The following is a 22,770-nucleotide window of genomic DNA, read 5'->3' as shown; positions in this document are numbered from 1 at the left end:
CAATTCATCACGAGTTAAAATGCAAAACTCATGATCTTGGTCACGAGCTCGGATAACCCTATAAAAAACAAAGAAATAAAAAATAAAACTCAATTATTAACAAACACATCGTAAAAGGAATAAAAAAATCAATTAACAAAAATAACAAAACAAACAGCAAATCCGAGTATGTCTGCCAAACCTCACAACTTAGATTATGTGAATATAATAATCTAATAAAAGACAAAATGAAAAGAAAAATAATAAAGCTCAATTCTCAAAACAACCTACTGTTGGATGATGAAATTAAAAAAAAATCAATTAAAAAAAACTCGAAAAAAAGTCTTGAGTCAATTCAGACTAATTCGTCAAACCTAAGACCTAGGTCATAAGATTATGATCACCCTGAAAAAAAAAGCAAAGAAAATTGCAAAGCCCAATTTTTTAAAAAAATATAATGCTGAATAATGAAATTGAAAAAAAAAAAATATGTGTAAAGGTGGACCTAAAACAAACTGATGTTAGCTTGAATTAATTTTTCAAACTTAAGACCCGGATCATGAGACTGAGATTATTTTATAAAAAAAATGACAAAGCCTGATTTCTAACTAACCCGGTGTTAAAGTATGAAATTTTAAAAAATCAAAATTAAAAAAAATAATAACTAAATTTAACATAAAAAAATAATACAACAACTTACGATGTTGGATGGATCAACACAAATCCCATTGAGAGAAGATATAAGATAGAAAAAGAGGACAAGGAAAAAAAAAAAAAGGTTGTTGGTGGCTCACCATCACTCCTTTATCAACATGCTTTGCATCCATCAAAAGCCCTCGCCAAAATGCTTCAAATGTCGTTAAGGATAATAGTTTTTTTTTTTTAAAAAAAAAACCCATAATGAAATTTTAGGAATTTGTTGAGAAAATTACAATGAATCTAAATAGGTATTGAATCAAAACAAATACCAACCATTTCTTTCAAAATGTAAAAGAACACAAAAACTCAAAGCTAGCACGTTATCTTATCATAATCAACAACTCAATAAAAGTAAAAGCAAAAAAAATCTAGTTATCGAGAGGTTGTTTGTGGTCATACTCCAACTTGTGTTTTATAATTTTTTATTTTTTGATTTTTTTTGCTTAAAATTAATTTTTTTTAATGTTTTTTTTTATTGTTTTGACATGCTGATATCAAAAATATATATTTTTTTAAAATATTTTAATATATTTTTGAGAAAAATGTATTTTATTGCTACTTCTAAATACTAGAAAAAGAGTGAGGGAATAAAAAGTGAAGTCCGAATGACGAGTGAAAATGGAAAAATTTAAATTTTACACACATATATAGTATGGTACTAAATAGGTGGTCCACACTATGTTGTGGGCTGGTTCAAATTTTTTTCAACGCAAGAAAATAATATTCAAACAATGATAATTCAAGACAAATTAGGTTAAATTCACTAAAGCATGACTCATTATATAAGACTAAAACAACTTGCATGAAGAAAAGAGAAAAAAAAATTATGAAGTTCGAAACCTAATAACTTAATGTTAAAGATGAAAAAATATATTCAAAAAATATAATACTGATGAAAAAAAATCTGAGTAAACTTGGCCTAAGTTGATAAACTCATAACCCGCGATATAAGATCAGGATAAGAAAAATTCAAAAAAAATACCTAGCAAAAAAAAACAAAGTTCAACAAAAAAAAACCTAAGCTAACCTAGGTTAGCTTTACCAACCCACCATCATAATAACCAAGTAGAAAGAAAAGTGAAAAAAATAACAAAGCTCAAGGTCAAATTATTCCATTCATAACAATGAAAAAAAAAAAACTCATAAAAAATTAAGGAAAAAAAATAGACTTTCAAAAGAAGCACTTACCAAAAAATATCAAAGTTAAAAAAAAAAACTTATTAAGAAAATGCAAGTTAACCTGGGTTAACTTTACCACTTCGCACTCGGCATAACCCATAACGTGTTGGCAAGTGCAACTGTTTTTAAATAATATTTAATAAAACACGCTTAATGATTAATAATTTAATAGCAAAAGATAAAATAAACAAAATCAATTTAAAAAAACCGAGTCAACCCAGGTTAACCTAGCTAATTTGCAATCCAAGATATGTGGCAGACATAACTCAACAAAAAGAAAAACAAAACAAATCATGAATCTCAAGGTCCAATAATTCAATGTCAAAATAAAATAAAAAATTTAAAAAGAACTTTAAAAAAGACCAAACTTAAACCGGGTTCATCATCAAAATTGGTGGACTAGGTCATGAGACCAGAATTTAAGAAAATGCAAGTTAACCTGGGTTAACTTTACCACTTCGCACTCGGCATAACCCATAACGTGTTGGCAAGTGCAACTGTTTTTAAATAATATTTAATAAAACACGCTTAATGATTAATAATTTAATAGCAAAAGATAAAATAAACAAAATCAATTTAAAAAAACCGAGTCAACCCAGGTAAACCTAGCTAATTTGCAATCCAAGATATGTGGCAGACATAACTCAACAAAAAGAAAAACAAAACAAATCATGAAGCTCAAGGTCCAATAATTCAATGTCAAATTATAAAAATAAAATAAAAAATTTAAAAAGAACTTTAAAAAAGACCAAACTTAAACCGGGTTCATCATCAAAATTGGTGGACTAGGTCATGAGACCAGAATTTAAGAAAATGCAAGTTAACCTGGGTTAACTTTACCACTTCGCACTCGGCATAACCCATAACGTGTTGGCAAGTGCAACTGTTTTTAAATAATATTTAATAAAACACGCTTAATGATTAATAATTTAATAGCAAAAGATAAAATAAACAAAATCAATTTAAAAAAACCGAGTCAACCCAGGTAAACCTAGCTAATTTGCAATCCAAGATATGTGGCAGACATAACTCAACAAAAAGAAAAACAAAACAAATCATGAAGCTCAAGGTCCAATAATTCAATGTCAAATTATAAAAATAAAATAAAAAATTTAAAAAGAACTTTAAAAAAGACCAAACTTAAACCGGGTTCATCATCAAAATTGGTGGACTAGGTCATGAGACCAGAATTATCCTATGAAAAGCATACATGAAAAAATTACAAAGAAAATTTTCAATTTATAAAAAAATTAATTTTTTTTAAAAATGAAACAGTGAAGACTAAACCATGCACAAATAATTGAAAAAAACTAATAAGGGATTAAATTGAAAAAAAAATAAATAAAAAAGAGAAATAAAAAAATAGGGACCAAAATTGGAAACCAAATAAAATTTAATTAAACTCCTAAGGACAAAAAAATAATAATAATACAAAGGATGAAAAAGTAGTAATAAAACAAATAAGGATCAGATTGGATAAAAAAATCTAATGAGATTAAATAATGAGGGATGAAATTTAAAACAAAATAAACTTAAAGAAGTATCAAATTAAAATAAAAAAAATAAAAATCAAAAGAATGAGAATCAAACCTAAAATAAATATAAACTGGATGACACAATTGAATTTTTAAAAGCTCTGCACGAATACTAAGGTCTAGGAGAGAGAAAAAAAGGGGAGTAGAAAAAAGATCAATCATCGCCAATCCGTCACTTGAATGACAAAACATGACACTCTAACAGATGCATCGCTATCTTCCGTGTCGGGAGAGTAAATGATTAATCTTTTTTGGCCACTGTAATGGCCTCTAGGCCCCCACGCACCACCATAATGACATGGAGGACAATGACACTCCTATGTTTGCATAGTAGACGCAGGCCTATTATATTAATTTATTAATATTATAGTAATATAAATTACTAAAAAGGTCATTAGGGCATATAAATATTAGAAAAAAAACAATGATGTAAATATGAAAATACCCTTCCAAGACAACCTTTGATTTTTCGAAGTTAAAAGATAAACATGAAATTTTACAATTGTACAAAAACAAAAAGTAAAAGCCAATATTTTTTATTCATGAAAGACACAAACATTATTTAACTATACAAATCAATTTGTAAAGACATAAAAACCGCTAATCAAAAGCTAATTATTTTTAGCTCCCAGGAGCAATGTAATATTTTTTCTGCATGTAAAAAACATAAAACAACTACTTTATTCCTGATTAATTCTTAAATGATATTTAAATCACAAAAAAAATATAACTTTACCAAATTACCAAGGCAAATAATAAGTGCAATAAAAAGCAAAATAACCAATACATTGTCTAAATCTACCATGTTTTCACTTACAAAACATAGTAAATAACTGAACTGATTTAATTTTTTTTTGAATAAATATATTTTTTAAAAAATTTATAATTATTAATATATTTAAAATTAGAATGGAGTAGAATAGATTATATCCGTATCGGATCCAAAACCTAAACTTTTTTTTTAAGAATTCATCCCAGGCTTATCAGTTAATTTTTTTTTACTATCCATTCAGATAGAATAAAGCGGGTGTCCATCGGTTCGGTAAAATTGTCAGCCTAATTGCCCAGGACAAGGCCCACCAATCACAGGTCTCCGTTTTTATGAAACATATAAAACCAGACCTGTACCTGAGACGACGCCACGTGTCTTTTCACCACTAACTCGGTCTGAAACAACACTGCGGTCTCTGCAAATGCGGAAGTGAAACAACAAAAATCCCTAACTTCTTCAATGCAAACCTGAAAATCCAAGATCGTCATTTTTGAACGGAGTCAACTCAATTCGACTCGATGGACACTCACTCTCACTTAACAGCACCCAATCGCTCTCGCAGCTCCCAATCCCCGTCCCCTTCCCACTCAGCTTCGGCGTCAGCAACCTCTTCCATCCACAAGCGGAAACGTGCTGCGGCTGCGGCGGCGTCCGATGACCATTTGCCTCCACTTGCTCCGTCTTCTTTCTCCGCCGACACTCGAGATGGTGCTCTGACCTCCAACGACGACCTTGAGAGCATCTCCGCCCGGGGCGCCGACTCGGATTCCGACGACGCTGAAGATTCCGACGCCGTTGTTGATGACGACGAGGACGAATTCGACAATGACTCCTCCATGAGAACGTTCACCGCAGCCCGCCTCGAGACCACTGCCGGTGTCTCCGCCGCTGGCAGCAGCGGTCGGAACGCGAAGATAAAAATAGAGAATACGAATGTGAAGATTGAAAATTCTGATAGCGGGAAGGATGGTGGGCACACGGGGACTGGTGCAGTGGGGCCTGCCGCAGCGGGAAGTTCTGCTCCAGGGATTGTGGTAAAGGAGGATTCTGTTAAAATATTTACGGAGAATTTGCAGACTAGCGGAGCTTATAGCGCCAGAGAAGAGAATTTGAAGAGAGAGGCATGGTCTTTATTTCTTATGAGAACTTTAATTAGTGTTTATCTTCTCAAGTTCATTTCTTACAATTGTTGACAAGTGACTAAAGTTTAATTTTGCATGTTGCCTTTTCGAAAAAGAAAAGGAAACTTTGTGTGGGATATTTTATAACGGGACATGATATTTTGGAATCAGGAGGAAGCAGGAAGACTCAAGTTTGTCTGTTATTCAAATGATGGTATTGATGAGCATATGGTTTGGTACCTTATTCTCTTCCCCTAATTTTTTTTTTTTGGCTGGATTCATGCTTCTAATGATGAATATTCTTTTTGCAATCTTTAATTCCTAATTTCTTGTTTGATGAGGTTTGTTTTATAAATTGGAAAACTTCTATGTAAACTCTAGCGATGGTGTTGATTTTAATGCTTGCCTTTTCCTTTGGTTTCTCAGGCTGATAGGATTGAAGAATATATTTGCGAGGCAATTGCCTAACATGCCCAGAGAGTATATTGTTCGTCTGTTGATGGATAGGTAATTCCATGAAATCGTCTAAAAGTGCATAAAATAAGCGATTTTTTTCCAAAGTGGCCAGAGATTCGATAACATGAACCCCTTAACTTCTATTATTTGTTTTCCTTTTTGGTTAAGCCGCTTCCAGTTCATTGTGAAGGTAAGTAACTACTTTCTACTATACAGCCTGCATTAATAGTAAGAATCAAAACGGGTTTATCGAGGATGCGTTTGTTTAGATATAAACGTGTCCAGTACTGTAAATTAATATCCTTGCAATCCACTCACCAATGCATATATCACCAGAACTGCATATTGCAGCATATAAGAAGAAGCCTACGTCCTTATGTGATGCCATCTTGGAGAGTGTGCTGGATAATTTGTGTTAATGTCAAAACAGTGAACTACTTACACGTCCTTGAACACAGACATCTAGGGTGTCGTTGTGTAATGAATATCACTCCGATGAGCATGCAATTTGTATGGAAAGACACAGTACCTTTATTTTTTTCTTGTTATTGAATTATTCTCCCAACTTTGCTTATGCTAGCTTAGGTTAGGATTGCTGGTCCCAAGCCCTGCAGAGGAGGGTAAAACTTCGTTGTTTTTATGACATGGATCATTTTCATATGGTGCAAAAGTACTCATGTACATTTTTCAATGCAATATGCAGAAGCCACAAATCTGTGATGGTTATTAGACACAATCTGGTGGTTGGTGGCATCACTTATCGTCCATATACCAGGTTAGGTTCAAATTCATAGTTTTCATGTTGTTTATTACTCATTCTAACTTAAAGTTTTCTTTCATGTTATTATAGTTTTTCTAGGTGGAGTCAAACCTTACATTACCTAACTAACATACTTTCCCTAAACTGACTTGAGAAAAGACATTTTTGCATTTTCTTAGTACTTTAACCATAATTCTGTAAGATGAATGAATGACATGATCTTGGTGAGGTTTTATAATGAGCTGCAGATGACTGGAGTTTCATTTGGTCCAAGTGACTGTACTGCTAAGCTTAACAATTATATCTGGACTTAATACTTTTATTTTTTCCCTCATACATGAAAGTCCTTTACATTAAAGAACCATGCATTACATGAAAGTACTTTATATCTTGTTATGATTTTGTCATTGAAACCTCTTTTGTTCTAATGCTGCTGGTTGTTATAATAACCCCCTTTTCCCTGCCCAACCATAGTCAGAAGTTTGGGGAGATAGCTTTTTGTGCAATCACTGCAGATGAACAAGTAAAAGGTTACGGCACAAGATTGATGAATCATTTAAAGCAGCATGCACGTGATGTTGATGGGTTAACACATTTTCTGACATATGCTGACAATAATGCTGTTGGTTATTTTATCAAACAGGTTGTCTTTCTAATTCTTTCATTAAGTCTTTTGCTTGGTTGATTTTATTGTTTGTTTCAGCATGGACTTGCAAGACACTGTTGATCTGTAAGATATGCTAGAGTTTTTCTTAGATATAATGTTCTAACAGTGTTGTTAAGAAAGTTGAAAGGTGTGATTAGTAAATTAGTAACAAATACTGCTTGTGTGATATCTCTTAGAGGTCTTTCTTTTTTTGGTGTTCTGCCAGTTTGTCTCTATGGAAGATCTGCTGCTACTGTTTAGATAGTAGCTGATTTCGAGTTAAACCTTCATCTTCAATGGATCTGCAAGATTATTAGATGATGTGGTCTTTTTCTCGAGTTCCGTAACTTGCACAGTTCATTGTTTTCCTGAACTGTTTATCTGTTAAATGTTACTATATCACTGTTGGCGGTGATCTATGGAAACGGTTGTGCTATAATTGTGGGTCAATCTTGTTCTTGATGGTCTTTATACATTTTGCTCAGATGTATTTCTGATAGTTACATTGCTATATCCTTCTGAAATATATTGGTTTGTTTCTTAATGTTGTGTTATTTTATTATCATGTAGGGTTTCACAAAAGAGATTTACCTGGAGAAAGATCGATGGCATGGGTATTGTTAATTTACAAGCTCCAGTATTATTAAGATAATTGAAGGGTGGGGGATAGGAGAAAGGAAGGGTTTCAAGTACAGTTCTGCTTTCTATTTTATATACTGAAATTGGAGTTTGGGGGAAAGGGTGTTTGTTATGAAGGAAGATAACTGCAAGCTTATCACACTTGCTTGTTATCCCCCCTTTGTTAGCCTTGGTTGTTGTATCTCATCCATTTAGCTATTGCTGCGCCTCCATTTGTTAGTTCATTTATGAATTTGTGTGAATTCCAGGTATATTAAAGACTATGATGGAGGTATCTTAATGGAGTGCAGAATTGATCAAAAACTTCCTTACACTGATTTATCAACCATGATCCGTCGTCAGAGACAGGTGGGATGATAATCTACTCAGTCAATGTTTTCCTTGTTTAATGCAGTTAGATCATAATATTTAAATGTCAGTGTCTGGAACATGAATCAAGAGAAAGGTCAAACAATCCATTTTAGCAGTATGTCTTCCTTTTCTAAATGCTCAGCTTGTTGGGGCTTTCTTTCATCAGTAAAAGTGTAAATTTTAAAGGAAGCAAGCTCAACCTGTTAGCTCCCATTCAGAAGCTTCGTCATTTTCTATAATTTATTCCAAAACTTTATATTTAAGACGCAAGTTACTCCATTTGACATCTAAAATTGAATCATTGGATTGAGATCACTAGTCGATTTCTGGACCCAAAGAAAGTCAAGAAGGCTATACAAGGCTGCTGAACTGATGCACTAATTCTATTGATAGACCATTTCAATATTTTTTATTGTAAATAATCCCAATTTTCGCTTCCATTTTCATTGATCCTTTTAGGTTTTTTATTATATTATAATCATATGCTCTTTACATCTTAATTTGGATTAATTCTATCACCTGCCCTTGGGAAATAGGGCTTGTTTTCATATCACTTGCTTCTTGAGTTGTTGAGTGAAAATAAATTATAGACTAATGAGTTGGGGGTGTTTCATAGTTGTGTTGCCTATTCTGGAAACTTGGATTTTTCCTGTACATGCACCAGTGTCTTTCAGGAGGTTTTGTAATATAGGCAGTTCTGTAATATAGAACTCATTGACAGGAACACCAATAGTAACTGTTTATTATATTGTACCTTTCCCATCCGTTAGCTTCCTGTCAGACTTGCTGTGCTGCCAGCCTTCCCTGGAACTTTTAAATTACAACTATACTGCACATGTATTACTCACAGACTTGTTTCAGTGCATGACTTCAGAATTTTTTATCTGAAGATTCTTCCTGCACTTTCAGACACCTAACCTTAGTAGATTTCTACGTAGATATGCAGTAATCTTGTTTTCTGATGATGATAGGCAATTGATGAAAAGATACGAGAGCTATCCAATTGCCACATTGTCTATCCTGGAATTGATTTTCAAAAGGTATGTGTCATCAGCAATCTGATATTTCTTAGACCTGTCATCAATTATACTACCTGGTAGTTTCCTTTACTAGATTGCATGCATTCTCTATCTAGCAGTATGGTTTAGTGCTATGTTGTTCATTGGATTAAGATTATATGGTGTAATCATTTTTGTTCAGAAAGAAGCTGGCATTCCCAAGAAGATCATCAAAATTGAGGACATTCCTGGCTTGAGTAAGTTTTTAAATGTGTCATGTTGACTGTATATCAACTTCTTCCAGTCTTTTGCCACACATGGTACATACCTTTTGGGAATTATATGATATAATTGGAAGTTTGGAATATTTATTATGAGATTCGTTTTGAATGTGATGATAATAGGGGAGGCAGGGTGGGCTCCTGATCAATGGGGCCATTCACGGTTCAAAACCTTAAACTCTTCTAAGGATAGTGGCACAAATCAAAAACATTTGACTGCATTTATGCGCTCGCTTTTGAAGGCAAGTCCCAAAATATATTACTTTTCTTTATCTTTTTTTTTCTCACAGGGGTTAAGAAAAAATGCATATCCCGTCACAAATGGCAGCCAGCCATGTAACTTACAGAAATCTTTTGTGGTTGCCATAATTTGCAAAAGTAATAGCATAGTGTTGCCATGACATGGTTTGCATGGGAAATGCTTGTGGTTGAAATTGCCCCTAATGAAACTTTGACATCCTGCTGTCAAGAATACATGTCTGTTTGGATGCCTGTTTTCTGAAGTTGATTTGTTTTATTAAGTTAAAAAAGACAGCCAAATGTGAAGGTTGTTGATGCATTACTGTGGCAAATATCCGTGCCTTTTATGTTGTCACCGTCTTACTATCTAAAAGTAAGAAATATGTCTGGTAATAGTATTCAAATGATCAACAATGGAACAGCCAACTTCTTCTTCTTCATGCTAGAGATATCAAAATTTGATAGAATCTTGCCTACAACAGAAAGATCCCGTGGTCTAGGAAAGTGTAATGCTGCTTTTATTGTATAAGATCCTTCAGGCATATTATTGAAGAGAAGATAAATTAACAGTTTCTCTTCTTAATGATGTTCTTGTTCTTCTATTTACTTTCAATTGTAAATCTGTGCAAAAAAAGTGATTTTTCTACCATTGTTAGTATTCTTTGGGCACTCACGTTCGCAAATCCTAATCCTTTATGCATTGGATTTGCAACACTTTTTGCTCTTGTTTATGCGTTCTCCTTTCTGTTCTACTTAATGTTTAAAAATCTGGAGAACAGTGATTGGCCTGCTGATGTGATATTCATTTTACGGAATTTGTATTAGCAGTCCATGCATGACCATGTTGATGCTTGGCCATTCAAGGAACCAGTTGATGCTTGTGACGTCCCTGATTATTATGACATCATCAAGGATCCCATGGGTAAGATATCAAGTTTCTTGCAATGATTTCCTAATTGACAAGCTTATATGCTGTTAAAATGAGACATGTCCAGGCCACTCATATTTTGTATGGTATCAATCTTTTCTGGAAACATAGGTCACAACTGTCCAAAGTTTTTAAAATTTCAGCTGTCTTGAAACTAAGTTACCAAGAAAATTGAAAACTATAATATTTTTTGTTAAAGTTTATAGAACTCAGTTGAAATCTCATTTCGGTGTCTGTTGCTGTTGCACAAGTTGAGGAATATGGAAAGTACAACTCTGCTTCTAGCATTTTGACAACATCAGATAATTGGCTCCAGTTGTTTGAATCTCTGCTTTTGGAATTTACTGCATGATTCGGCATTAAAAAACAATATCTTGTTCCTACTTGTTCTTACTGAGAATTTCTCACAAAAAAATTTCTTGTACAAATGGGATTACATGTTCTTATTGAGAATTATTATGACCTTTTCTTATTGAGAATTTCACATTGTAAATGCCATCTATAATTCTTCCAATTTGCTGCAGATCTGAAGACAATGTCGAAGAGGGTAGAGTCAGAGCAATACTATGTAACACTCGAGATGTTCATTGCTGATGTCAAGAGGATGTGTGCCAATGCAAGGACATACAACACACCTGATACCATTTATTACAAGTGTGCAACCAGGCATGTTCATACACTTGTGTGCTCCTTTTGTTTCATCCCCCCTCCCCCCCAAATTCATGGCGCCACCTCGATTATATTCATGTCCATTATGCAGGCTAGAAGCCCATTTCCAAAGCAAAGTCCAATCAGGCATCCAGTCAAAAATTTTGCCATGATGTGTCCCATGGATTTACATACTGCAATTATGAGGAGATCGACATTCACTAAATTCAGCCTAAGCATTGCCCAGATTGCAAAGAGAACCCTTGTGTGGGTTATTTATGTATCCTTAACATAGTGCATGTCTTCATACGAACCATGCTAGAATTTAGTTCACTTTTTTCTTTTTTATTTTCCTAGATCTACTCTTCCATTACCTGCATGTACAATTTATACCTCGGTCATGTCACACTTCTCGATTGAACACATGTTCGCATAATAGACGAGATATGTATGTATATATATATATGCTGAACTCAAGTTGTTCGAACCCGCTTCCCCTGGATTTCCATAAGATAACAGTTCTTCACTGGATTAATCAAATGGATCTATCTGTCAATGCTGGAAAATTTTGATTCCCTTCTCAAATCGCCACCTAGTTCTACCATATCGTCTGAGGAAATTTGGAAGGGTAGGTTTACCTTCGGTGGATTAACCCAGATTATCTGATGTGTACTTCCATTAATGGTGGGGCTTTTGATAGTTCATCACTTCATTGTGGCTAGCCAACCGTCAATTTTTAAGGTTGCTGCTGTTTCACAATGATGGATGGCGATGGCTGTATTTTTTCCGTTAGTGTTCCGTATCAACTTATCGATTCTACCGATTAACAAGATCCAACCAGGAAGGTGACCTTTTTTGAGCACAGAAACTCTGCTACTCCGTTACGAAGCCAATGCTGGTGAGATCTCCTAACAATGTCGCTTGAATCCAACTCTATGTCAGGTGAACCTGGGAAATTAAATTTGGAGTGCAAGGATGATCGCCTAACTCAATTCCACTACTTGTAGAGAAGGTTTATGTGAAAGAATCAGTCACGAGGGTCAGCACTTTCCAGTAATCAGCCCTGCAAGTCTATGTGAAAGAATTCCCATGGCGGTGGGGATCAAATTAGCTAAGCAACTCTTAAGCTGGCTTGATTTCTCTTTGTCGCGTTTGAAAAGGCATGAAAAATGTTTCTTATATCGGCAACTTGAATGGGGATAATCACAAGCCTTCCATTGACAACTTGGGTTGCACTAACACGACCCACGTCTACATGAAAAAAAATGTCAAGATGATCTACCAGCTAAAAAGGCTTATTTATAAACCATAACAAAAGGACCCAGTATGTGTTGAAAGTCATAGAATTATATGAACAGACAGTTGTACTCAGAATGGAAGAAGCATCTGATTCATTTCTTTTTGGCATCCCCAGGGATGACGTGAGGAAGTCCTGAGTCACATGCAGGCAAGGTCCCAGTAGGACCAACAGGTGGACCAATCTGCTTTTGCACCTGTTGCATGGAAGGCATGGCAGGCAAACTTTGCCCATCAGCAGTGAGTTGCATGGAAGGCATGGCAGCCATTCCACCATCATTTCTGTTTCCATTGTCAGTTTGTGGATTTGTGGCAAGCGGAACTAAGGTGCTGTTAGGGAAGCTGTTGTTTAGTCTTTGGAGATGTGGAGGAGCAGGGGTAATACCTTGAACTGGCTGGTGAAAGAATTGGTGGGGGTTTGTTTGCATTGGAACAGCAACATTGGTAGATGCATCCACCTGGCCACCAGCAAATGGCATCCCAGGGCTCGGGATGCTAGACCTTGCTAGAAGCACTGGATTCAAACCTGTCACTCGTTTCACTTGTTCTTCGGCCATCTTGACCTGGAAGGTTCATATGTAAAAAAATTTCAACAGAGTAGATTACATCAGCTCATGCACATGCAAAGCACTTTCAAGTTTCAAATTAATGTCATCCCAACTTTGTAAAAACTGTTGCTGTGATTCTTATACTATTTAGCAGGGCGTACTCTGACCAGAAGTCTTGCCTGATATGGTTTGTCACTCCACACATGCAAAGCTATTTTTTTGTGTGCTCTGTATGGAGACAGAAGTTTCCATGATGTGATGTAAACACGGAAGTACGTGCATGTACCCACAAGACAGAATTAGTTTCTGGGAGACATCTATGAAGCATGTTTGATGATTTTACAAGGATTTGTTTTCTCTAACATCATGATCTTAAAACATGGAGTCAGAAAGTAATTGCTAGACAATTTCAAACAACCAAAGGAACCCTCAAAGCAACAAAGTTAAAATAGGTGAAGCGCAATGACTTACCTTTGCCCTTAATGTTTCAATATCAGCCTTCAAAATTCTATTGTCAACAGCAGCATCATCACATTTTTGATTTACATCAGTGAAGCGTGATAGCAGTGAAGTGCGTTCATCCCTTAGTTGACCAACCTATTGAATGCCATATAGATAGAATCAGAGCTTATTAAAGAACCATGATCTAAAAGGCAAGAGTGCCACAGAAAAGCAATGGGCAACCTGAGTTTCAAGTTCATTCAGCTGTGCTTGTTTTCTTCTTCTAGATCGTCTAGCTGACTCTCGATTCGACTGCATCCTGAGTCATTGTCAAGATATCAACACAGTGATTGGTGAAAGGTCCTTCCTTTTTAACACAATAATAAGATATACACTTGCATCTAGTAAGAATCTGTTTATCCCAAAACTTGGAGACAGTTAAGTCAGGTTTAGTAAGGCTGTATCTGATTTAATTAGAAACCATTGAAAAATACTCTTCTCCCATCCTAAAACAATGCTTGATTATTCACCAATAACACGAGCACTAACATGTGAATTCCTCAAAATAACATTACCTGTATAAATTCATAATAAGAGGAAAAATGGGACGTGTATGAGTAAAGAAAACAAAGAATACAAAGTTTCTAAATTGTATTTAGAGCCTCTTACACTAAGCATGAATGTTAATAAATAAGATACCTTCTCACACGTTTCACATCAGCAGGATCCATATTTTCATTGGTTCCTGTGTCTCCTTCAAGGTCATCATCATCCGAGTCTTCTCTTGATGATCCACTGGTTGTTTGCCTGGCCTGAACCTCTTGTTTTCTCTGTGTAATAGGTAAAGCTGGAATGCCAAGTGATCCACCATCTGATTTTCTCTGAGTAGTAGGTAAAGCTGGAATGCTGAGTGATTCACCATCTGATTTTTTCTGTGTAGTAGGTAAAGCTGGAATGCCGAGTGATTCACCATCTGATTTTCTCTGTGTAGTAGGTAAAGCTGGAATGCCGAGTGATACACCATCTGCCCCAATTTGTGCCATTGAAATGCCTTGATCAGTACCTACAATTGACAGTATTATATGCAGCCCAAATTTTGGAGAGGGGCAAGGAAAACTAAAGCATGAAAATCACTGTGAAAGTAATGCACATATTTGCATTGATTATAACGCTTATCTTGCATCAGATGAGAGCACACAAACAACAGTCTATTATACAAGACTTTGTGATAATGCGGTGACGAACAGTTAAGAATACAAGGGGGGAAATAAGGATAAAGGACGAGAGTGAGAGTGCTAGAGATGCATAGTGCAACTTTGATCAACTTAGCTGATACATGTAACTTGTACAAATCAGGGGTTCAGTGGATTCAAGATAAAGTGTGTTCTGTCCTAGTTTCTGAACTTATGTAGATTGCAAAGTGAAAAGTGCATTTCAAGTGCAAGGAAACATGACTAGCTAGTCCCCATTTCCATTCAAATAGCGCAAACAGTTTCTCACCCACCAAACATATCACAATCTATTGGAATCAAAAAGAGGCTTTCACATAGCGTTCAATCTAGATTAAAAACATGATCTTTGACACAATATTACTACCAGTTATATACATAAATGCAATCAACAAAAACATTCAACAATTCAGGAAGCAGGCAAAACCATTATGAAAAGATTGTGTTCCCAACGACATATTTCTTGCAGCTGGCCTTTGATCTTCGGGTAACGAAGAAAAAACTTCCGGCTTTACAGCATTGGTTTCCTGCATTTATTCAAAGAAATCCATAATCAAACACATGTGATGCATGCACACACAATTCAATCAGTACGCGTATATTATACCCTAGACATGGCCACGGCAGCACAAGCGAGATCGAGCTTCGACTTGAGAAGAGCACGGTACTCCTCGGAATCAATCGGTGCCGTTAGATTGCGATCCAGCGGTTGCGGATGTGGGTTAGGAATTGGATGTTGGTGTGGTGGTGGTGGTGGTGAATTGGATGTTTTGTGATCTCCACAACTTCATCCTCGCCATTGTCAGGAGGTATCGATGACGTGGACGATTGAGAAAGCACCGAAGGAGCGGCGGTGTGGGTTTCGCTGGCGGAGGAAGGTACGGAAGCCATTTCTTTTAGAAAATTCTCAAAGGCCCATTCCGATTCGCTTCTATTCATCTTCGGATCCGTTGATGATGACGGAGGAGGAGGAGACAGCCAGAACGGGTCGGAGAAATCGTCCACTGAGAAGACACTATTCATTCTTTGTCTGTTTCTTCTGTTGGCTGATTCTGTTTGAAGATTTTTTTAGTGCGTGAATTTGTTTTATTTTATTTTCTCTCCTTTGCTTAGTCGTTGGGGTTTGGTAATGGCGGAATAAGGAAATCATCACGTGCTTTTTTGCGACAATGATGACCCAGGTTGGAATTAAGGTTAAAATTTATTTATTTTTTATATTAAATTAATTTTTATAATATTTTTAAATTATTCTGATATAATAATATTAAAAAAATAAATCTTTTTAAAATTAAAAAATATTATTTTAATAAATTAAAAAAAAAAAACATTTTAAACATCTTCTCTTTCAGATAATATAATTGGGTACCGCCACGTACGGAAAGTGAAGAAGAAGATTCATTAATGTTCCTATAGCATATATTTGGATGCGGCCTAACCAGGGGAGGCAAGCAGGGGCGGTTCTGCAATTAATTTTTTTATTTATTTAGTATTTAAATATAGAATAATATGATAATTTTATTTTAAATAAATAATTTTTTTAATAATATATTTTATTATATTAATTTTAACCTTCTTTATTAAATACTAGCAGCTCCGTCATGTTTGGATAGTACTGTAAATCTTCCTAACCTAATTTGTTGAAATTTGTTTTTTTTTTTTGGAAATTAGCCCATTTAAAGAAAATGAGAAACCATTATTGTTGGAAAAATATTTTAGAAAATAACATATTTTAAAAATGTTGTTTCCAGGTGTGGTATTTTAATTTCAAGAAAAAACTATAAAATAAAATAAAATAAAATAAATAAAACTTTGAACCACACACGGAATCCAAAATAAATCTCTCTTTTTTTCTCTTCCTCTCCTCTCTCTTTAAATTAAATTATCGCACTTTAAAACTAAGTTTTTGCCCAGAGTTTTTTCAAACCATGCTTGAAATGAAAATTACCCCATTTGATGCCCCTTTTCTATATCAATAATCTTGAAACATTATTATTTGATTTTGAGCCTTGTTGCAGTTGTAATTTTTTAAAAAAAAAATTATTTAAAAATATATTAATATAATATATATTTTTATTTTTTAAAAATATAAAAAAATAAATTTAAATAAAAAATATTTTTTTAAAAAATAAAATTCCAACAGTATTCCCCATGATATCCACTGAAAGGCGGCGAAGAAAGGAGCTTAGCATACCCTTTTTTACTCCGAGTTCTAACATTATAGGGAATCCGTACCTTGGTTTTATATTTTTTGTTTGGTATTTGTTAAGAGGGTGACAAATGAGACCTAATTATTGATTTTGTTTACGTGAGGTCCTCAGGGGTGATGTGTAAGCATGGACATATACATCTACATACATACATAAATACATGCACGCGAGCTTATGTATACAATCGCAAAAACTTAAAAGACTAGGTATTTTACTATTTTTTATACTGCAAACACAAACACGATTGCACGATGAATTTGTATACTGTAGTTTTTTTATGTTTTTTTCTATTTTTTTTTTTTTTTTGGATTTGATCCTTAACATTGATTTTATTTGACCGTGACATTCATAGTTTGTTTTAATAAGTTTTTCACGGGGTGAAAAAAACATTATGTATTTAGTTAGTGCTTAATTATGCAGAAAACTCTTTGAAACGTTTGCTTTTCAAATGATTATATCTGGAGGGACCAAAGTTGAATTTTAGAAATAAACACATCCCTTTACATACCATATAACAAAATATAGCGGGAAAATCAAGGGGAGAAGGGAGTAAAAAATGAGAAGAAAAATTGATAAGAACTCATGCGAGGATGCTGAATGTTTTTGTTATGGTGTGAATTGATCAGCTTTCATCCAAAAGATGGATTTCATGGGATGAAGGTGAATGCTTCCCCCTCTCAAGACCCTTTCTGTCTGCCTGCATAGATACGCTTATGCCAAAGAGAAGAAGATGAAATGCAGATCAATCCTATGGGAAATCAAATCTGCGCCTCTACATACTAATGTTATTTTTCCTTCACATGAAAATTATTTGAATAAACAAGATGTCGAATGAAATGTTCTCAGATTGTAACCTGCTAGATTTTCTATCAATAGCTGCCATTGTCATCCCCGCCCCAGAAAAACAAAATGAAAGCTAATTGGTGCTTTGGAATTTTTTGTTAGAGTTCATTAGACTCGTGGAGTTTGATGGGAATGCAGCTGGAAGAAAGCTAAAGCAGACCTACTAAACCCTAACCTCAGCAGCGACTGACAGAAAAACTCAAGGATTTTTCATCAAATTAACAGAACTGCAGCAGCATCTTGTAGTTTTATCAAGTGCTCGAGTTGTTAAAGACACTGGCAACATTCATCCTGGTAAACGAGATTCGTTTTTATTCAATTTCAATGCACATATTGCTGTTGAAAATAAGAGTTTCAAGCTTTCATTTGATCCCACAAAATTGAGTTCAAGGAAGTGCAGCTTTTAAAGATTTCGTGAAACTCTCTAGTTCCTTCAATCCTTCCTCGGGAGATTTTGCTTCGCCCAACAACTTCACTATGGCACTACCAACAATGACACCATCAGCACCCCATGCCGCAACCTGTCATAAAACTTAAGTAATAAATCCAAACTAGTGCAGAAGCAATCTATAGGCATCAAGTTACATTATGTTGAAGACTAACCTGCTTGACATGCTCAGGTTTTGATATACCAAAGCCAACAGCTACAGGCTTGGTTGTTGACTGTCATAAAAAGAAATCAGAAATGATGGATGTGCGATACCATTTCCTAAAATACATCCTGAATTTTCATGAAGGAGCCACTAATTTCCAAAATGCCACCAATCAAGAGAGTGCCCTGTGAATGAAATCTAACTGTAAAGACAAACCTCTTTAATATCCCGGAGAAGAGTTTGAACTCGGTCACTTACAGAAGCACGAGCGCCAGTAACTCCAACTGAGCTCACCTATAATTCCAGAAGAAATGGGGATGTCACAAAAGATGGCAAACCATTGAGTATCTCATCTTTGTTCATATTAGAACTCAAATATGATTAATCTTTCATCTTAATCAACTTCTAAAATGCTCTTACAAGATACACAAATCCATCTGCTGCTTCAACAATGGCTTTCATGCGTTCTGTAGGAGTAGTGGGCGTTGTAAGAAGTACCTGTGCATCACCAAGGTGCGTACATAAGACACGGTGAATGCATGATAGCTGCATATCTTTCATGGTTCACTACCCACAGAAGCTCAGCAATTCAAAAGGTAAATTGCAAGAAAACCAAAGCACACAACCAAAAGGAGCCCTTCTTCAATTATCATTCAACCAAAAGGAATTTTTTTATGAAAACCAGCAGACACCGTCAAAATAATGATGAGGTAAAGGTGTTGGTTTAGATCTATAATAAATCACGATTAAATGATGTGCCAAAAATAAAAACAAAAAGATAGGGTCCATTTCATTTTTATAACACCAAACTCTACAGCGAACTGATTTTTGGCAAAGCAGAAGGAAATGATTTATTTTTTTTAACTCCAAAAGGGATATGCTAATCAATGTGAATACACAAAATGGAATGCATCATCCAGAAATGTGATAGGTAACAGACCAGTTCAAGCTTATTCTTGACAGCTTCCTTCCTCAGAACTCCAGTCTCCTCCAGAGGAACATCTGGGACCACAAGTCCTGCAAAACCAATGTAAGGTTAAACATATGGTCATGCCTCATGACACCCAGAATTCACAGAAAAATAACTGGAGATGCACACAGTGATCCCCATTTCCCACATCATTCGGCATGATATAAAACATTAAAATAGGCAGTTGGGTGCTGCAAAATAAACCTATCATTTACCATGTACGCCAATGTCTTTTACAGTGGACATAAACTTCTCAATTCCACGCTTTAGAATTGGATTGTAATATGTAAATAGAGCAATTGGACAGGATACTTGTGGAACCACCTGTGCAGTCAACAGTTGAATTAATATAAGGAAATACAAATAAGAAAAGAAACTGGCAAGAAAGCTGTAAACCAGGATACTGTATGCTTGTCATATGGACAGGCACTTCTTCACTTACCTATGAGCATGTGCCCGGGTACAAAATGCTATGACGAACTAGTGTTTCCAGGTAAACTATCTTAATTGCAATCTTAGCAATCAATAGCGTAACAAAAGGAATAGCATGATGAGATTTTTTTTTCAGTAATTAATAATCCAATGATTTTGTCATGACCTCAGCACAGTAGAAAGATAGCATTGTAATATAATGGCCCTACCTCCTTTAACATTGATGTGATAGCTTCAAAATTGGTCCCTCTAGCCAAGGAGCGTGTAGCTGCCGCCTAAATCAAGAGATTCCAATAAGAAAACTGAAATGGAGACTCATACAACCAGCAACCACATTATAATCATACCTGGATAACCGGACCATCTGCCAGGGGATCGGAGTAAGGAACACCTAGTTCAATTATGTCACATCCACAGGCGTCCAGCACCTTCAAGGCTTCCGCTGTGGTTTTAAGATCAGGATCACCAGCTGTGATGTATGGGATGAGCGCCACCTTCACAAGCAAGCATGCTCGTCAAACCATAGATATTAACAATATTTCCTTTCTCCCGCTTCCCCCTACCAAACCAAAACTCTCAATCCAATCCCCTCCTCACAGCCTCAACCCCCCAAATAATCCATTCCAATCTATGTCATCCAAAAAAAAAAAAAAAAACAGTGTTTCCATCTTTCAATACTATCAATTTAACACAATTAAGCTCCTCTTTTCTCCCATCTTTACTTGTAACGCGCCCAATAGAGAACTCAGTAGAAATATCTGACTCAACATGGATATTAACGCACAGAGACTCCTATGTGCAGCTTTTGTCTCCACTAATGGAAGAGTAAAGTAAGTACAGTAAAAAAGAAAAAGAAAAAATCCATAGCCAAAACCACAAACAATATCCAAGTCAAACCCCGTTCAACATGTCAAGAAAAATCAATCAAGTCAGGTGTAAACCTATCAAAGCCCGTCAACTAGCACAACAAAACCCACATGTAACAAAGATTTACTAAGGGGGTGGTGCTTACTTTGCCTTGTTTTTTGAGACTGGAGAACGTTTCTCCAATGCCAAGACTTCGGATCGCAGTGACAGAAGCCATTGGCGCGAACCTTCTGGTTGAAACGATAGTGGGTTTGTGACGGACGAGGAAATGGGTCTCTGGTTTTTTCAGTTGGAGGAAGGAAGGAGTTGATTTCAGAGCAGCAGCCATTACACCCACTGCACAGCAAAAGGGTTGTTTTGACACAAAAATGTTTCGTGTGTGTGCTGGGCCCAGGTACCGTGATATGGTTTTGCCAGTTGTGTCTTTTTGATAGTGAATAAAGATTTGGTTTTGTTCGATATACAGGGTACTGCTGCTGCTTGTTTGCCTTGTGTTATTGGAAACCTTTAGTTTTTATCAGCTCCTGTCCATATCCTAACGACGACTAAAGGAAACTGGTTTTGTCCAGTTTTTAAGTTGAGAACGAGGGAAAAAAATTTTAGTTACGGTGAATTGTGTTGCAGCGTTTTTTTAAATAATTTTTTATATTTGATATTATTATAAAAATATACTAAAAAAAATAATTTGATATTTTTTCATGTTAAATATATTTTTAGAAAACATACAAAAATATGTTTAAACACATTCTCAAACACCCTTAAGCATGTTTATTAATATGGTATAAAATATTTTTTAAAAGTGATTATAAATTAAAAATATATTAAAATAATTTTTTTAAATATCAATATATTAAATTAATAAAAACATTTTAAATAACAAGCTTAACTACAAATATAAACACTACGTAGGAGAGTTATGCTGAGATACCTTGGAGGTTTTTTTTAGCATGAGTCTGCGTTTTTTTTATATCGTTTATTATGAACATCAATTATTAAGATCGCTGGTATAAATTTCATAATTCACACCCGTGCTGACAACTGGAAAATATCGTCGAGATGGATTATAAATTTGAGATTTTCAGGACTCGAAGGCTGGGAAAAAATAAAATAAAATTTGGTTGATAAAAGAGTTTAAGAACTTGTTTCTTTCCTTTTATATTTTAAAATTGTTTTAAAAAAAAATTAATTTTTTTTGTTTTAGATTAATAATTTTTAGTATTTTTAGATCATTTTGATGCGCTGATATCAAAATAATTTTTAAAAACTAAAAAATATATTATTATGATATATTTCTATATAAAATGACACTTTAAAAACCAATCATAACCATTCTTCCAGCAAACCTATTACGCTAATAGTTTGAACCTACATAACAACTCAAATAAAAGTAGGGGAATTGGTTGTATTAAAGTCCAATTATTATTATTATTATTATTATTATAACCGGGTGTGTTCAAGCTAGCTTATGCACATTACAACTAATTTTCGGGTCCACTAAACACCTTACAAGTCTAATAAACAAGTAAAATACCCCAAATATAATAAACATACATGAAAAAGAATTGAATCCAGATGCAGAGAAAGCGAAACGTCCCTTTTCCTATTAAGCTGAAACCTCATGTGCTCAAGTTTATTTATTGTTTTTCTTGGTTAGCGCCAAGGTATCTGTTTATGCTATGTATTTTAGCATAGTTATCAAACTTGAACAAGATAAAAATGCAACTGGACAATTTATTTAAGTTGGTGATTTAAAATATAGTTTTGGCAAGATTTGCTTTTAAATTATTTGGAGTTGATGCAGTTAGACCTAATAGGTTTTACATGTTAATTCATAATCCAAGTAAGATTCATCCACCCATATATTTTTCAAATCTTTATAAAAATATAACATGTATTTTTGTTAATGTTTTTTTTTATTTTATTAAAACAACATTATTTTATTAAAATTCAATAAATTTGGATCAGTCCGCTAACCTAGTGAGGTTACACACTTCATACAATAGATTTATGAAATAGACATCATCCTGAGATTTTAATTAAAAAAATTGAAATAATCTGGTCAAGAAAATAATTTAAGCGAAGCAAGTGTGATTGAAAGATAGAATTTCATAG

At 34.7% G+C, this 22,770-nt stretch overlaps 2 protein-coding genes and 1 pseudogene across 2 annotated transcripts; 1 reads left to right on the top strand and 2 right to left on the bottom strand.

The window, feature by feature from the left end:
- The first annotated feature begins 4,519 nt into the window (after nt 1-4,519).
- On the top strand, nt 4,520-11,719 carry LOC118049305 (histone acetyltransferase GCN5). The gene is made up of 13 exons (XM_035059258.2): nt 4,520-5,285; nt 5,457-5,521; nt 5,712-5,792; nt 6,445-6,516; nt 6,976-7,144; nt 7,718-7,761; nt 8,035-8,134; nt 9,109-9,177; nt 9,338-9,392; nt 9,540-9,658; nt 10,485-10,578; nt 11,109-11,250; nt 11,345-11,719. The coding sequence occupies exons 1-13, from the start codon at nt 4,683-4,685 to the stop codon at nt 11,403-11,405; spliced, it is 1,674 nt and encodes a 557-aa protein (XP_034915149.1). The 5' UTR covers nt 4,520-4,682; the 3' UTR covers nt 11,406-11,719.
- A 707-nt stretch (nt 11,720-12,426) lies between these two features.
- Nucleotides 12,427-15,870, bottom strand: LOC118049306 (light-inducible protein CPRF2-like; annotated as a pseudogene).
- A 2,215-nt stretch (nt 15,871-18,085) lies between these two features.
- On the bottom strand, nt 18,086-21,155 carry LOC118049304 (tryptophan synthase alpha chain). The gene is made up of 9 exons (XM_035059257.2): nt 20,804-21,155; nt 20,139-20,285; nt 20,001-20,066; nt 19,575-19,683; nt 19,330-19,406; nt 18,810-18,887; nt 18,606-18,683; nt 18,400-18,459; nt 18,086-18,317 (listed from the first exon to the last, which is right to left on the bottom strand). The coding sequence occupies exons 1-9, from the start codon at nt 20,984-20,986 to the stop codon at nt 18,183-18,185; spliced, it is 933 nt and encodes a 310-aa protein (XP_034915148.1). The 5' UTR covers nt 20,987-21,155; the 3' UTR covers nt 18,086-18,182.
- Nucleotides 21,156-22,770: the final 1,615 nt, after the last annotated feature.

Source organism: Populus alba, chromosome 2, assembly GCF_005239225.2.
Source record: "Populus alba chromosome 2, ASM523922v2, whole genome shotgun sequence".
Classification (NCBI taxonomy): domain Eukaryota; kingdom Viridiplantae; phylum Streptophyta; class Magnoliopsida; order Malpighiales; family Salicaceae; genus Populus; species Populus alba.
The sequence above is the reverse complement of the archived record's forward strand: the minus strand, read 5'-3'. Positions and strand labels throughout refer to the sequence as shown.

Bases quoted from the DNA above. Each gene is read 5' to 3' on its own strand.
- LOC118049305 (XM_035059258.2), top strand. From the start codon at position 4,683: ATGGACACTCACTCTCACTTAACAGCACCCAATCGCTCTCGCAGCTCC. The intron at 7,762-8,034 runs GTATTGTTAATT...TGTGAATTCCAG, and splicing joins GAGAAAGATCGATGGCATGG to GTATATTAAAGACTATGATG. The intron at 11,251-11,344 runs GCATGTTCATAC...TCCATTATGCAG, and splicing joins TATTACAAGTGTGCAACCAG to GCTAGAAGCCCATTTCCAAA.
- LOC118049304 (XM_035059257.2), bottom strand. From the start codon at position 20,986: ATGGCTGCTGCTCTGAAATCAACTCCTTCCTTCCTCCAACTGAAAAAA. The intron at 19,684-20,000 runs GTAGGGCCATTA...TTGACTGCACAG, and splicing joins TCACATCAATGTTAAAGGAG to GTGGTTCCACAAGTATCCTG. The intron at 18,460-18,605 runs GTTTGTCTTTAC...TTTTTATGACAG, and splicing joins TTCTCCGGGATATTAAAGAG to TCAACAACCAAGCCTGTAGC.